The following is a 16114-nucleotide window of genomic DNA, read 5'->3' on the forward strand; positions in this document are numbered from 1 at the left end:
GGCTGGAACTATTTTATGTTGTTCTAAACATTTCCAAGGTTAGCAGGAACTGTTTAAAATAAGGATCTTGTAAGACAATGCTTTTGCCATCAGGTAAATCTATAAGTTCCGATTTTTTTAAGCAAACGTTCCCATTTACATCATCAACCTCTTTCTACTTGATGAGCCTACCTCTTCACGGTTGGTCTACATAAATATTTGCTCTTGGGACCGTATATGGTCAATCCCAAATTTTCGTATTGTTAGTTTCCCAGATACTCATCCGTATCTTCATGATATTTTTCCAAATTGTCAGTCGTCTCATGGACGTGAACGGCCTGTTTCCATATTTCTTAGTTGTGGACAATGTGATACTCTGAAGATCCTGTCATTCCGCGTTCCGTTGATCAAAACCTTCTTTTTTCCTCTAAAAAGCTTTGTTGTTCTGATGCAGTGAAATAATTCCCTTGGAATTAACGCCAAAGAATTGCAAGTAATGACAACGGGCCATATTTCATGTATAAAAAGAAAATAACGACTGTCGACAAAAGGAAATACAGACCGCAGGCGTTACTTCATGTTTCAGAACAGCATTAGTGTAGTATTTGGTACGATACTAAAAAAAAAAACAATATTGCGACTCCATTTTGTGCTATTTACTTCACCTGTCTGTTTTATTGCATCATGGCCGTTTGCTAGGAAACGAGGCAACTTTGTACAAATATTCATATTTGATTATAGAAAATTTTTCATTTGAATAAAAATTTTATTATGTACAAAATTTGTTTGAACGTTTTCTGTTTTCCTCTTGAACATTGACACGGGCTTGGTTTATTTTATTATTGTTGACCGTCTCTTTTCATTGGATCCCAGAAGTGTAAGTACTCAAGACATTTTCTGGTGGATTTTCAAAGCATTGTTGTCTCCTTGCCTATGCCGTTCATATGGACACTTACCCCTATTCAGCTTCTCTATTTTAGTCTTTTTTAATATGCTTATCCAAATGTCAAAAAGGTGTAATTAAAAAAAAATTACAATATATGTATGACTTTTATGCCTCACAAATGGCTCCGAAAAAGTTCAAAATCGAGTCCGTAAGGAGTCCAACGTTACGAATATCGTATATGGAAATAGGCTCGGACGACCAGCGCAAGAAGGGAATAGCATTAATATTGGACTCGTAAATGAGCTCATAAAGAGCGTAAGCGCTCCCATCTTGGGTTCCTTTTTGATTCATTTATGACTCCGAATATTTGCTGGATTAATTCCATTTTTTAGCCAACGACATGCGTCTACAGCTTAACAGCTTGGTCGCTGTATTGCAACTACTCTGCATTTCTTAGGGTTTCTAAAAGTAGAATTTTGCGTTCTGAAATAAATTTTACCTTTCCCAAGTTTAAATAACTATTTTGAAGCACATTTTACAGCTTCTGAAGTGCAACTGTTTATTCTGAAATTATATGGTTTATAAGAACTGGGCCCGTGTCGTGTTACGATCCGTGATAGAAAACTATTTTTGAAATCACAAAAGCTCTAATATGATGAATCGGAGTAATAACATATGTGAGATGGGACAAATCCTATTCGTAATATCCATAATTGATTGCCATTTAAAAAAAAGTTTAACCGTTAAATATCTAAAGCTTAAGTGAAACTGGGGCCGAAACGTGACATACGATCCGTGATCGAATGGCGTTTTTTAAATCACTTTAGCTCCGAAATGGTGCATTGGATTAATGAAATATGTGAACTAGGGACAATGCGTACTCACAAAATCCATAATATATTATTTTTTTTTTCAAAAATATTTGGATATCCTTATTTTTATCGCTTGTGTTAAACCCCTTTTCGATCCGTGATCGTATGTTAGGATTCCATAGCTGATTTTCGATCCGTGATAAAACACGATACGGGTCCTCATCTACATATTTTGTTGAGCTCAAAGGCCGTTTTTTTTAATAAAAAACTTGAAAACGTTTTTATTTAAATTTAAATTATTTTCCATATTTCGTCTTCAAACAGACCTTAAGATTTCTGATGACTAGTTCAGACTGAGGGTGCCAGAGGGTGGTGTCCTATCCCCACTTTTGTTTAACTTCTACATATCGCCACCAGGAGTTACTATCGTTTCCTACGCCGATGATCAAGATCTACATTTTGGTGAGAATGCCGCCGCAATTGTACCGAAAATCCAGAGCCGTAATAAAATCCTCAAATCTCTTGCTGCCAGTACTTGGGGAAAAGATAAAGAAACGCTCATTACCACTTACAAAGCAATTGGAAAGCCGATTGCATGCTACGCGTCCCCAAGTCTAAAGACCACTCACTGGAAGAAGCTACAGGCCTGCCAAAATACTGCCCTCAGAACCGCCACGGGTTGTCTTCTTATATCCCCAGAACACCATCTACATGATGAGGCGAGAATACTCCCCATCAGGGAGAGAAATGAGATGCTAACCGAACAGTTCCTGTTGAATACCCAGAAACCTGGGCTTCCGAACAGACATCTGATTGACGAGCCAACACCGCCCAGGGGCTTAAGGAGTATTCTCCGTAAGCATTATAGGAAATACGGCACCTGAGAGCTCAGCCGTATGAAGCCAAAAAACACAAGCAGGTCCTCAGCGAACTCTACAAACAGGCGTCGGACCTTTATGCCAGGAATTGCCCGGTGAATCCGGTACTCAAAGAACAGTACCCGAAACTTGCGGAAGAGGAACGCATACTCCCCAAGGAAACGCGAGTCACTCTAGCTCAACTCCGATCTGGATACCTGAACAGGTTAAACTTTTACCTATCCAGAATCAACCCCGACATACAAAATGTATGCCCCGCTTGCAATGTGTCCCACATGACACCAACCATCTCTTTTAATTGTAATGTGGAACCAACGCCTCTAACCCCCCCCTCTCATTACGGTCCACCCCTGTCGAAACTGCAAGATTCCTTGGACTCCCGTTAGAGGACATATTTTGAAGTGTGTTTATTTAAAAACCGGCGTTTGAACTCAACATGTACTAACGGCCAAAAACCAAATAAATAATTTTCCAATTTTTGATGTACAACTTAATTAGTATTCTGAAGTACATTTCATTATATCAGAAAAACGCCTGAAAAGGTATAGTGAGAAATAACATACAAAGTCGTTGGATATTTTTTCTACAGATTTCGTACTCTAGACTGAAGACATACCTACAGCTTTCATTCACTAAGCCATTATCATGGTGGAATCACAGACCTTATCAGTGATTTTTTTTTTAAGGAAATTTTTTTTGAAAATTATTATGATAATTTGTCTTCAAGGCCGAGTTTGTTATTTTTGTAAATGTATACTTTACAAGTTATTTTTGGAAACGGTTTACCGGGCTACTTATTAATCAATATGTATTTCACGTGTCATCACCATAATGCAATAATAAAAGTGATGTCAATAATAAATAGCCTCACTTTTTCGAATCTGTTGTTTGAAATATAAATATCAATTTTGCAAATCCTGTGGCCAAATCGTAACATCCGTGATTATATGGCCCGTCATGTGAAAACGTTTCGGAACATAACATACGTTATCGTACTACTTAAATCGTACTCTGCATGATAATATACATACATAAGTGAACGAGTTATTGAACGTGGATGGATCATTTTTTGGTATTTTTACAACCAGTTCGACGTTTTTGTATCTACCAAATATCAGAGCATACATAACAAGAAACGTCAGTTCGTATGTTTGATATCAAACACTCGCTACAAAAGTTTGGGGTTACTGACAGTTGCTTCCTACTTTTCGTTTTAATTTTCGCCGCATGTCAAAACACTAGAGCAGTGTTGCCAGAACTTCTTTGTATAAAAAAGGATATATGTACAAAAATTAAAGGCTAAAAGAAGCGAAATAAAATTTTTTAAAGCTAAGAATAAAAGTTAAAGGCAACTTTTCAAGAGTTTTACTAATTTTTTTCATAAAAACCATAAGCTCTGCAAAAAATGCGATTAGTCTAGGATGAATGTTTTAAAGATTAATTGAGGTTGGTTTAGTCAACGATTGCATATGCACAAACAAAAGGAAGCAGTCAAACTACCTAGCATTTTTCTTTTGAATGTAGTGTATGAATGCAGTTAAAATATTTGTCGATTAGTGACAAGCAAAATGGTAAAGGAAACGGTTACTCAAAATGCATAATTCAAGTTTTGGGTTTATTTTATGCTGCTTCTCCTATATTTCTGTCAATTGAACCTACATTTGTGCATCGTTGCAAGCACAAAAATTTTTTAATTTCAATGACGTAAAAATACATGGAGGAATAAACAGATGGAAAGTTATATGACTGTAGATGTCTCCGTTAATAAAAATGGGGTTTTGGACCCCAACTCCGGATTTTGAGGGCGTATATGATCCAAGTATGCAGATTTTGTATACTAGACTAGACCTAAAACTTGAGGTATATCTTGAAAATAATATATTTTCAATGTCATATAGTGTTGTTAATTGAGTAAACATTGTCGCGTTCGTTAATCTACGAGCATCAGCCTCTCGTCTAAGGAATGTAAAATTTCGCCAAAGCTTCGGGAAGATTCTCATAAAATACATGAAAATGTCCCGTCAGGAACCCAGACTTGCCCATACACATAAATAAGTCTCAAGATATTTCAATATCACAGTGCTATTCATCATCTGATGTATGAGAATTAATGAGATTATTTCTTATAACAAAGCCGTGGCAGCATACAAATCGTGGCATAACAAAATCGGGGCAATATTTCGTACAGAATAAAAAAGGGGTACAAACTCAGCCATTTTGCAGACAGGTCACCTAGTTCAAGTCAATTCGCCTGAATGCACTAAATGTAAAATTTTGTTTTCAATTAATTTTTTCGCTGGTCATCTTATTGGCTCCCATCAATGGCAAGCTTTATAAAATTACCGAGGCAAACGTGATTTTGAAATAAGTTTTTAATTCAGTGTTGGTATCACTTTTATTAGGCTCTAATTGAGTTACTAAAATCTATGAAAAAATTTGTTTTTTAATCGATCGAAACAGTTAACCACCAAAAATAGACCTCTCGTTCTGATAAGTCCGTTGTTTCACCAATTACATGTATACAAAATTTGTTTTTTGGAAAATCCGACATTACGTCTTTATGTGCCGGAATTGCCTTTGTTCTGCTGCTATTAAATGATTGAACGATTTTTGAATCTGTGCAGTAGTGAAAAGGACAAAAATATCAAAATCGTGGCTACTTCCTTAAAAAGCACCAAAATTGACAAAAAGGTACCAGCGCACCAAACGAAGTCCGAACTGGTAACCGTGGTTTTCGCCGTGTTTTTGCGGACAGCCTTAAAAAGATATGTCAGTAACCACAATCTAAATCAGCGAGTAGTTTGGGTTCGAAGCAAACATGTTAAGTGATGTCTCTTGTTAATTTATGCTCTTTGGTATCTACTATGACTGTAAAATATGTTCGAACGTTTTTTTTGGTCCTAAAAAGAGCAATTCATACAAAATAGATCGAGAGGTAGCACGTAACTTTCTTTCGTATCGTATTCGATTCGTGATCGTATGTAAAGAGATCAGCACCAATTTCCAAATTGTCAGACTTTGTTTTGAGGTGCAGGTAAAACTTTTTTGGTATTAATCGATAGGTGAGACAACCCGAAGTGGAAATAAAAAAACTGTTTCAGTATTTAAAATTAAAAACCATCCCAACCCGTAAAAAATTCCATTAGCTAAAGATTTTGGGAAAATGGATTTTCTTACAGAAAAAAAGGCAATATTTAAAAAAATCCCCGTTCATGTTGACTCCTCGAAGTTTCTAAAACTTAAATTTCAAAGGCATCTGACCCTTACTTGTGATTTAAGTTCTTTTATACAATTTCGAAAATTTGTCCATACCAATAAGGCGCACCTCAATGTATATATATATATATATATATATATATATATATATATATACGAATTAGTTTGAGCCTATTCTAAACAGATCGCCTAATGGCTTCCGGTTGTGTTTATTATCACTCGAAAGCATAATTCATATATGTATGTAATACTCCTATATTGCTAGTAAAATGAGTTTTGAATTCGAAATCAAAAAAGACAACCTACAAAATTTTTGTGATTGTAGCAGCCTAAGTGTGGCAGGAAAAAAATATTTTTTTACGCTTTTACGCTTATTGAATACAAAAACAATTTAACAGCAATATAGCGGTACTCAGATGTTTGTGATTGTGCCCAGCCTGTAGTAGCAATATAGAAGTATTACATACATATATGGCAACTATTTTTCAACATTAACCTTACATCAGTAAGGTTGTCTTTCTATTATTCTAATATAAAGCTCAGTTATTGGTTTTATTATGAGTAATGGAGTTAGCTGCCAATTAGTTTTGGGAAATTATTTTAAAAAAATAATAAAACAAATTATTTCAGCTTACCTTAGAAATAAGAATAAAACATTAATCAGTACGGTGCGTAGTAATTTGCACGTCCGCGATAACCCCTTCTGGAACAAAAGCAGTAAATTAGTGAATTAAATGAGTTAATTATTATTTTCAGCAAGCTTACATTGGACGACGTGAGCCACGGAAAGACGTATGACAGCAAGCACGTGAAATACGTGCTCCTCGACCACGGAAACTGCCGCGTGCAAAACGATTTGTCGTCGAGAGTCCAGGGCGATTAGTGCGCTTTGACATGACCTACAATAAACATCGTTACATACAATTATTACAACAAATTCATATATCTAACTTTATTTAGGCATATTCAAAGAAATTATGCCAGAAACAAAAATGATTGTCGATGCACAAATAGCACTTTTTTTTTTTTTGGGTTTGTTGGGGGATTCCAGATTAATCCTTGTTGTACGACAAGTTACTACTCGATAAGTAGTTGACGTGTAGTGTGATTTTAAAGTATTTACTTTAATTTTTGTTGTTTAGTGATTTATTCAGTACTACTCGACAAGTAAAAATTGAACTTATTGTACTATACTACCGTCCATAGTAAAGTGTATAAATGAAATGGGAGAAATTTGATTAAAATTAATTAAAAGTAAACATCAAATTTAAAACCAAGTTTTATCTTTCACTGGAAATTGCAAAATAAGTACTTGTTTAGTTATTGAGTAAATTATAATCAGGGCTTCAAAACGGTTCGAACCGAACCGGTTCCTGAACCGAACCACCCGCTATTTTGGGGCTTTGAACCGAACCACAAACCGAACCGTTCTGAAAACCATTCAAAAAAAATGGTTCGGTTCGTTCAAAATAAAGTTTAAGCAAAAATCACTTATTTAATTCACCACTTTGCTTGAAAATACAACTCTAAGATAAAATTGCATACATGGCAACGCCGTGAGTTGTCACTTTTGATAGTAATAGCGTCTGTTTGCGCCTGTGGTCAAAAGCTTGTGAAAAAATAAACAAATTTACGAAATGAGTTTAAAACCCCGTGCATAACAACTTTGTATATGAAAGAGCTTTTTCATTTTTCATTTTAACATAGTCCGAACTATAACACAAACCCCACACATATGTATAATTATAAAAATTTTAAAGTGAAATTCATCAAATGTTTATCAATTTTCGAAACTTTTTATTAACAGCTTTTAGAATAGTTCTGAATGTGCAGTCTTGAAGTTCATTCAATCGTAGTGAAATAGTGTGCAAATTTTAAGTAGATGAGAATTGCCGTTAATTTTTCAAAAAAAATTTACCCGAGGGTGTTGTCCATATTTATTTATTTATTTATTAGTATACAAATTTAACAATTAATCAGACTAAATATTGTACGGATTACCGATAAATTAAAGAAGCATACAAATTGAAAAAAATTATATTATAAAATATGTATATACACTATTAAATCAGTTGTCGGGATGGACTGTGATGCCGAGCAACGGGGATTGCTTATTAGTGCTGTCGGAATGGACGTGATATCGAGCAGCTGATGTATATTTGACACATAACAAGTAGGGCTGCGATGTGTGGGAGGTTGGAAAGGACGTGATTCCAAGCCACCCGCCCAAAGTTACTGAAGCTGGTGATAAGACGTGATTTCGAGCAGCTGATGTATATTTGACACACAACAAGCAGGGCTGCGATGTGTGGGAGGTTGGAAAGGACGTGATTCCAACGACGCCAAAGTCCCTTTGGCTCGGTTCACGCAACCTTCTATGTGCAATTTAAAGTCGAGTTTAGGGTCCATCGTAACCCCAAGGTCTACAAAACTAATGACTTGGTTAATTGTGTAATCATCAATCATGTACTCGTAGGATTGGTATGATTTCCTTGTAAAGCACATGAACTTGCACTTCGGCAGGTTCAGTGACATTACATTTACACTATACCATACGACTAGGCTATTCAGATCCGATTGTAGATTTGATCTGTACACAGGTGAGCGGATAGGCATAATAAGTTTGAAATCATCAGCGGATAGGCATAATAAGTTTGAAATCATCAGCGTACATTAGCGGCTTGCAGTACTTCAAAACATTTGGAAGGTCGTTAATGAACAGCAGAAACAGCACTGGACCAAGGTGGCTGCCTTGAGGAACACCAGAAGGGATTCAAGGGGTTGTGATGCTTGGCGTTTTATTTATGGTAAAACTATTAAGGGGGATGATAAACAGTCCATTTCTGCTTGGCGAGGTGATGTTTAATGTCCCTTTTAGGCCCTCTCGGTATTTCCAACCGCTATATTTAAATACATGTAGATCGAATTTTCAAATGCATGAACCTCTTCGTTGTCTGTGTCAAGATTTCAATAATCACTGCAATAGTATTGATACTTGCGACACACTTTACAGTATAAAAAAATATATACTCACTGCCTTGAACTCATAACTGTTTCAAAATCACATGTTAAACTAAATCGGTTACCTGCTCCAGTTACTTTGGGCGGGTGGCTTGGAATCACGTCCTTTCCAACTTCCCACACATCGCAGCCCTACTCATTGTGTGTTAAATATACATCAGCTGCTCGAAATCACGTCCATTCCGACAGCACTAATAATCAATAGTTACTTTGGGCGGGTGGCTTGGAATCACGTCCTTTCCAACCTCCCACACATCACTGCCCTACTCATTGTGTGTTAATATACATCAGCTGCTGGAAATCACGTCCATTCCGACAGCACTAATAATCAATAGTTACTTTGGGCGGGTGGCTTGGAATCACGTCCTTTCCAACCTCCCACACATCGCAGCCCTTCTATTGTGTGTTAAACATACATCAGCTGCTCGAAATCACGTCCATTCCGTCAGCACTGATAATCAATTCCGTTGCTCGGCATCACAGTCCATCCCGACAACTGATTCAATAATATATGTATATACATATTTTATAATATAATTTTGCTCACTATGTATACTTGTTAATTTTACACTGTAATCCGCATTTATGTTCATTCATTAATTCATATTTAGTCTGATTGATTGTAAAATTTGTAGACTAACAAATAAATAAATAAATAAATAAATATATAGCTTCTCCAACCTAATTGTCAACCTCACCTTCGAGCGGCGAATCCCGTTTCACTAACAGACGAGGCTCTGGCGACCCCAAGCTCCTCATGGAACTTGGGGGTGGGGAGGGAGGGATGGCCTGAAGGTTTAATGTGGCCATATAAATCGTTCCCGAGATGGTCGGGCCAGCACCTTAATGGTGCTGTGTTACCGGAGCGTGTCGGATCTGTATCCGACAAAGGACCATCACATCGATAACACTCCCCAAAGCCTTCGGGGAGTAACCTAATCGCTACAACAACAACAACAACAGGAACACCAGAAGTAACATTTATAGCTTCTGACCTACAGTTATTAAATATAACTGTTTGGTTTCTATTCATCAAGTATGAGGATATTTAAGATAGAAACTGAGGCGGGAAGCCAAAACGATCGAGTTTGAACAGCAGAAGCGAATGGGAAACTTTATCAAAACCTTTACTAAAATAAGTATAAATTACATCAATTTCGCTATTAGCCTTAAATCCGTTCTGCACATGAGTTGTAAACTCAAGCAAGTTAGTCACGGTTGATTTGCCCGAGCAAAAACCATGTTGAGACAAGTCAATGATTGAGGATACCCTATGATCTAGTTGCTTTGTGACGATCAATTCAAAGAGTTTAGGTATAGCACTAAGCTTTGCTATTCCTCGGCAATTTGAAACACATGATCTATTCCCACTTTTGTAAAGTGGTATTATAAAAGACTCCGTCCACTTCCTGGGAAATATCGCTTTCTTTAGGGATGCGTTAAAAAGACATGTAAGAGGTTTATACAGGAATTCAGCACGCGTTTTTAGCTCAAGAGATAGAATTTATCTCCCATATAAAAACAAATTTTGTTCATGCGGTGTATGGAAAAAAATCGGAACACCCTCTTGAAACTTGCACATTATTACACTACAGTTAGATTAAAAATATGACTACTTTCTATGTGCAGAATATATGCGTTGTAGATATTCCCTATAGGTATAGTCATGCATTCTACCATTTTCGGGCCTTACATTTTATAATAATCAACAAACCGTTTTGATAAGTTTTATAAATAAATACATACATGGATTCGATCTCAATAAATTTGTATGCTTAGTAGGTACATATCGATGGTTGGTTGCACACAGTTCCGAAGTGACGAATTTCAAAGCTTGTATACTATCAAAACTTAGTATTAAACGTTTGAACCACTTGAACCGAAACGGTTCGGCGATTCAGAGGTAGCCAACCGAACCCCTTCCATTTTCGAGGCGGTTGGCAGCCCTGATAATAATTACAGAAATGTACCCACCCAGCATTTTTTGAAATTATTAATCATATTTGAGTCTTTCGGGTCACCAGCATGATCAAAAGAAGCATATATGCGCTAATTTTCTGATCAGAAAAAGACTCCCTCGTCGGGAAAAAATGGTAGCCCACGCGCGACTACACTTGGTGAGCCTCTTTTAACCCATATTTCTAATCAGTATTTAGTCTTTTTCGAGTCATATTTACCATCATTTATGAGTCTTGTGGGAATAATTTTAACTTTGTTTTAAAGCTTTTGCGATCAAAAGAAGACTCGAATCGACTGCCTCTTATGAGTGAAATATGATTTATTGAAAAAGCAACAACAAAATGTAAAGCAGACAAAAATTGTTTACTCAATCATATTTCGATCCCCAATGTGATCAATTTGTGATAGCTTTACATTTTGTTGTTGCTTTTTCATTAAATCATATTTCACTCATAAGAGGGTCGATTTTGAGTCTTCTTTTGATTGCAGAATTGATTAAACAGTTTTTAGTCGTCAAAAGGAGTCGAAAATGTCTCATGGTGGTGATTTATACCTTAATCAATCTTCCATATGCTATGTGGGTATTAGCATTAAAGTTCCTAAAAGTTCTACATTTCTTTTTCTGTCGTTTTTACTTTGTAATGTTATTTAGGCAATTCACAAGATCTCCTATTCCCCGTATGTGTTATGTTTAGATTAAAATTTATATTAGAGGCAACTCAAATCTTAAAATTTTATATGAATACGACACTTTTGTAAATTGCCCAATTGCTTTCAATTATATGAAAATTAGAAATAGGCACATTGTTGATTGTGGCATAACGACGTAAATATATAATTACAAGTATACACACCTTAATTTGCCGGCCTCTGAACAGTGTCTCATTCATAGCCAGTGCAGTCTCAACAAATTCTTTTGAGCCAAATTCAATATAAGCGAACCCTTTAGGATGGCCATCAGCTTTATTGCATAAAATGGTAACGCGGTTGATTGTACCACAACCATGAAAATGTGATTCTAATTCCTCGGCTGACGCACCATAATCAACGTTGCCAACGTATACAGAACGTGTATCAATTTCTTGTTTCTCTTCAAGCGATAATGGCACGGTAGCTAAACCTGTTGTCGAACCGGCCATTTGTTTATCCACTTCAGACTGCATTTGTTTAATTTTTTCTGCCTCCTCTTCCATTTCCTTAACACGAGCCTTAATTGCCTCTAGTTCAGGATCGATTTGCATATTGGCTTCCTCCTTTCCAAAAAGCAAAGTATGACAGAAAATATAGAAAACATACGAACACTTAAAGTGATGCTTGTTTAATTCATTCGTCCCTCATTACACAGAGACCAACCCTCGAAAAGCTTAGCAGTGCAGTTTCTCAGTTTTTTTTTGTCTACGTTTACCAAGCCAGTATGTGATTAAGCAACATTTTCAGATACTTACCTCGTTTTCGTTCATTAGTTCTGTTTCGTGCTCGCAATTTGCCTCGTCCAGATTGTCCAGTAGTTGATCTTCGTTCAGCGATAAATCTTCGTCTGCCATTTTAGTAATCGATAATTGAAAATTTCGACCAAGTACCAGGGAAAACACTTCAGTAGTCCACAAATTCTCTTTTTTCCTATGCAGATGCAGAAATTTCTCTCACGATTTGAACGTTGCTGTTTTGTTAAAATCTGTACAGAATTTATGTATTCATTTTAGTTTTCTCAGTTTGACAAGTAATGAAGGGTTACCAGACCAAATTGGTCGCACAACTTATTATAATTCATTAAGGCCCCGTCACATAAGTTGTTTTTCATATAGAATCGTTTAACAATCTTATGCATTATGTAGATTGCGCGCGTTTTTATGGAGAATGGCAGATCGAGGGACATTAACGCAATTTGACATGAAAAGTAGCCATCTTCCAAATTTTGTTGCAAGCAAAGCATAAGAATTTGACATTTGATTTGACTAATGGTGTTTTCACACTTTGCAAGTGAAATTATTTTTCCCACTTGTTGATACTTTTCTAAAATGTTTCATACACTTTTTTGCTTATTTGATAAACATTGCCGCTCATAGAAAAGCCGCGCAGTGCTGCTACCGCTATGTGAATTGTTCGTTAAGATTGCATGCAAATATTATTTTGCCGCGTAGTTTAGTGTGCTTAGCTGAAGGATATTCTTTGGATGTATTCTTATGGAGTAATTTACACCTACAGGCAGCAGCACTGCGCAGCGCGGCCATGAACGGCAATGTTGATGAAATAGGAAAAAAGTGAAGCGCCGCTGCCGCTACATGACGCGCCGTTTAAAGTGACCCACGATTCCATTACAAAATGTTTGTTCTCTAATAATGGCAGAGCTTTAAAACTCCCAAATTTAAAAATCAGGATCTCTTGCTTTTGCGAAATACGGAAAATGGGGAATAATTCCATCCCCCTACTTTTAGTAGTATATTAATAATGATACTAATTAAGGTTTTGGGGAAATTGTTCATTTTTATACTCAGCGTGCTTTGCACACAGAGTATATTAACTTTGACTGGATAACGGTTGGCTGTACTGGTATAAAGGAATCGAGATAGATATAGACTTCCATATATCAAAATCAACAGTATCGAAAAAAAATTTGATTGAGCCATGCCCGTCCGTCCGTCTGTCCGTTAACACGATAACTTGAGTAAATATTGAGATATCTTCACCAAATTTGGTACACGAGCTTATCTGGACCCAGAATAGATTGGTATTGAAAATTAGCGAAATCGGATGATAACCACGCCCATTTTTTATATATATAACCTTTTGGAAACACACAAAAAACCTTATTATTTAGTAAATAATACAGCTAGAATGTTGAAATTTGACGTGTGGACTGATATCGAGACTCTTGACAAAAAATTGAAAAATGTTGTTTAAATTTTTGTTTAAAATAAGCTATATCTTTGCCAAAAAGAGCTTTATATCAATGGTATTTCATTTCCCAAGTGGATGTACAACAATAACATTAATACAAGGAATAAACACAATTTCAAACTGCCTTTACTCAGAACTGAAATAGATCAGCAAAATATTTTTTATAACGGTCTAAAAAGTTTCAATGAACTGCCTATAGATATAAAAAGTTGTAATGAAATCGTAGCTTTTAAAGCAAAAATTTCTGAATATTGTAAAACCTTAGCAATAAGATAGTAAATTGTAATATAATTTAATTTATGAATTAGGCTTTTTTGCCGTAATAAATAAATGAAATGAAATAAATAGGAAAACTTCAAATTTTAAAAAATGGGCGTGACACCGCCCCTTTTATGACTAAGCAATTTTCTATGTTTCGGGAGCCATAACTCGAAGAAAAATCAACGGATCGTAATAAAATTGGGTACACAAATTTTCCCTATAGCAGGAAATATTTCTGGTAAAAATGGACTGGATCGGTTAAAGACCACGGCCAGTTAGATATAAAACAAGTTTAAAAGAGTCGTAGACTGGAATAATAAGCTATAACTTAGAAAAAATAGTTTTGAATCAATGACATTTCACTCATCAAGTTTTACTGTAAAAGGAAATGGGGAGACATTTTTCTTTTAAACGGGCGGTGCCACGTATTATGTAGAAAAGTAATTTATCTGAAATGAAATGTACAATTGAGGCTATAATGTTCGGTTACACCCGAACTTAGACACTTTACTTGTTACTAAATATTTTGAGAAATGTTAAAAAGTTATGTTGCTTTGATCATACTTTCAGAATTTATTTGAGGTACGCCGAACTTTACAATTTTATTCGGAAAAACACTTCTCAAATTTTGTTTCAAAAACTTCCTATCTGAGCATAAATTCAATGCATTTTGACGTGCGATAGGTCGATTATGAAAAATATTCTAAGATAAGGCGTTCAACAACCTAATTCTGATATTGGGCGCTTTTTATACAAACCCCGAAATGGGGAAGTTTTGAAAAATATTTTGAGATAGGGCGATTTCAAACCGGCATCGATAGAGGATACATCACTCAGCAATCTTGGCCTTGACCTATTTATCTTTAGTTATTTATTCTGAAACTTCGAAAAGCTTTTCCGTTTAAGTATTCATGTAATCGTTCCGAATAAACTGTTAAGTTGGAATGCTCAGAACACGCTCGTTTGATACTCATCACGAGGTTCGAATATAAATATTCCAAATATTAGGCTTTTCGACAACCATGTGCCAGTGAATCTCAAAGCTCCTACACACAATAATACCCCTTGGTTTAGTGTCAATCTAAAACACTTAATTCACCAGCGTAACCTTGCTTACTCACGATGGAAAAGATACAAAACCATGGAGGCTCACAACTGCTTCAAAGCAGCTAGGATCGCTGTAAACAAAGCCATTAGGTTAGCTAAGCAGAAATTTTATAATAACAAGTTTAGTGCTGCTTTGAGTTCGAAGGAAACCTGGAAGTCTATTAAAGATATTGGTATCGGAAAATCCAAATGCGATATTTCTGTCCTCCCTGATGTAGACATTAACGAGATAAATAAAAATTTTGTACATCTGCCAATCTCAACTGACAATATATGTGCTGACAATTATTGTATTCGCGCTAATGTCGATTTTGGTCCTCTTGAGTTTGCTAGTGTCGATGATTGTGATGTCGTTCAAGCCATTCTTTCAGTAAAGTCTAATGCTATGGGGTTCGATGGTATATGTCCGAAATTTTTAAAAATAATTCTTCCTAAAGTCCTTCCTCACTTAACCTACTTGGTTAACTCTGTGCTGACGTCCTGTGTATTTCCCAAATGTTGGAAAGTTGCTAAGGTAATCCTAATCCCCAAGCAAAACAAGGAGTATAGACCTATAGCTATTCTGCCTTTCCTTTCCAAGGTCGTCGAACGAATTTTGCACTGCCAGATAAATACTTATGTGCAGGATAATAACCTTCTCACAGATTCCCAGTCTGGATTCAGGTCAAATCGTAGCTGTAAAACGGCGCTCCTATCGGTGATAGAGGATATTCGACACCAAGTTGACACAAATTTTACTGCTTTCCTAACTCTTCTCGACCATTCAAAAGCGTTTGACTCGGTCGACCACACCGTTCTCTGAAGAAGCTGGACAACCTATTTAAGTTCTCCAACTGTGCAACAGCCCTAATCAGATCGTATTTGGCCGACCGAACTCAGGCAGCAAGTGTTGGTAGCAGAAAGTCTGACTTCGTCAGTGTTTTAAGAGTCGTCCCACAAGGCTCAATCCTTGGTCCCCTGTTATTTGTTTTGTATATAAACAATTTGCCTGGTGTTCTCAAGTATTGTAATATTCACATTTATGCTGATGACGTACAATTGTATATGTGCTGTCGTAGTGATCGTACCAGTTCATGTATTAATAACTTAAATTACGA

General features: G+C 36.1%; 1 protein-coding gene across 5 annotated transcripts in view; it reads right to left on the bottom strand.

The window, feature by feature from the left end:
* Positions 1-16114, bottom strand: part of Pabp2 (poly(A) binding protein nuclear 1) — a 41674-nt gene that overhangs the window by 13181 nt on the left and 12379 nt on the right. For 2 of the 5 annotated variants that reach the window (XM_067774399.1, XM_067774397.1), the window contains exons 2-5: positions 12197-12426; positions 11606-12004; positions 6537-6670; positions 6407-6471 (exon numbers count right to left, since the gene is read on the bottom strand). In XM_067774399.1, coding sequence (XP_067630500.1) covers positions 6432-6471; positions 6537-6670; positions 11606-12004; positions 12197-12295 — 672 coding nt within the window. In that variant the 5' untranslated portion in view covers positions 12296-12426 and the 3' untranslated portion in view covers positions 6407-6431. Of the gene's footprint in view, positions 1-6406; positions 6475-6536; positions 6671-11605; positions 12005-12196; positions 12427-16114 lie in introns of all 5 variants that reach the window. The other 3 variants (XM_067774396.1, XM_067774395.1, XM_067774398.1) reach the window with 2 other exon arrangements.

The sequence above is a fragment of the Eurosta solidaginis genome, chromosome 3 (genome assembly GCF_040869045.1).
Source record: "Eurosta solidaginis isolate ZX-2024a chromosome 3, ASM4086904v1, whole genome shotgun sequence".
Lineage (NCBI taxonomy): Eukaryota > Metazoa > Arthropoda > Insecta > Diptera > Tephritidae > Eurosta > Eurosta solidaginis.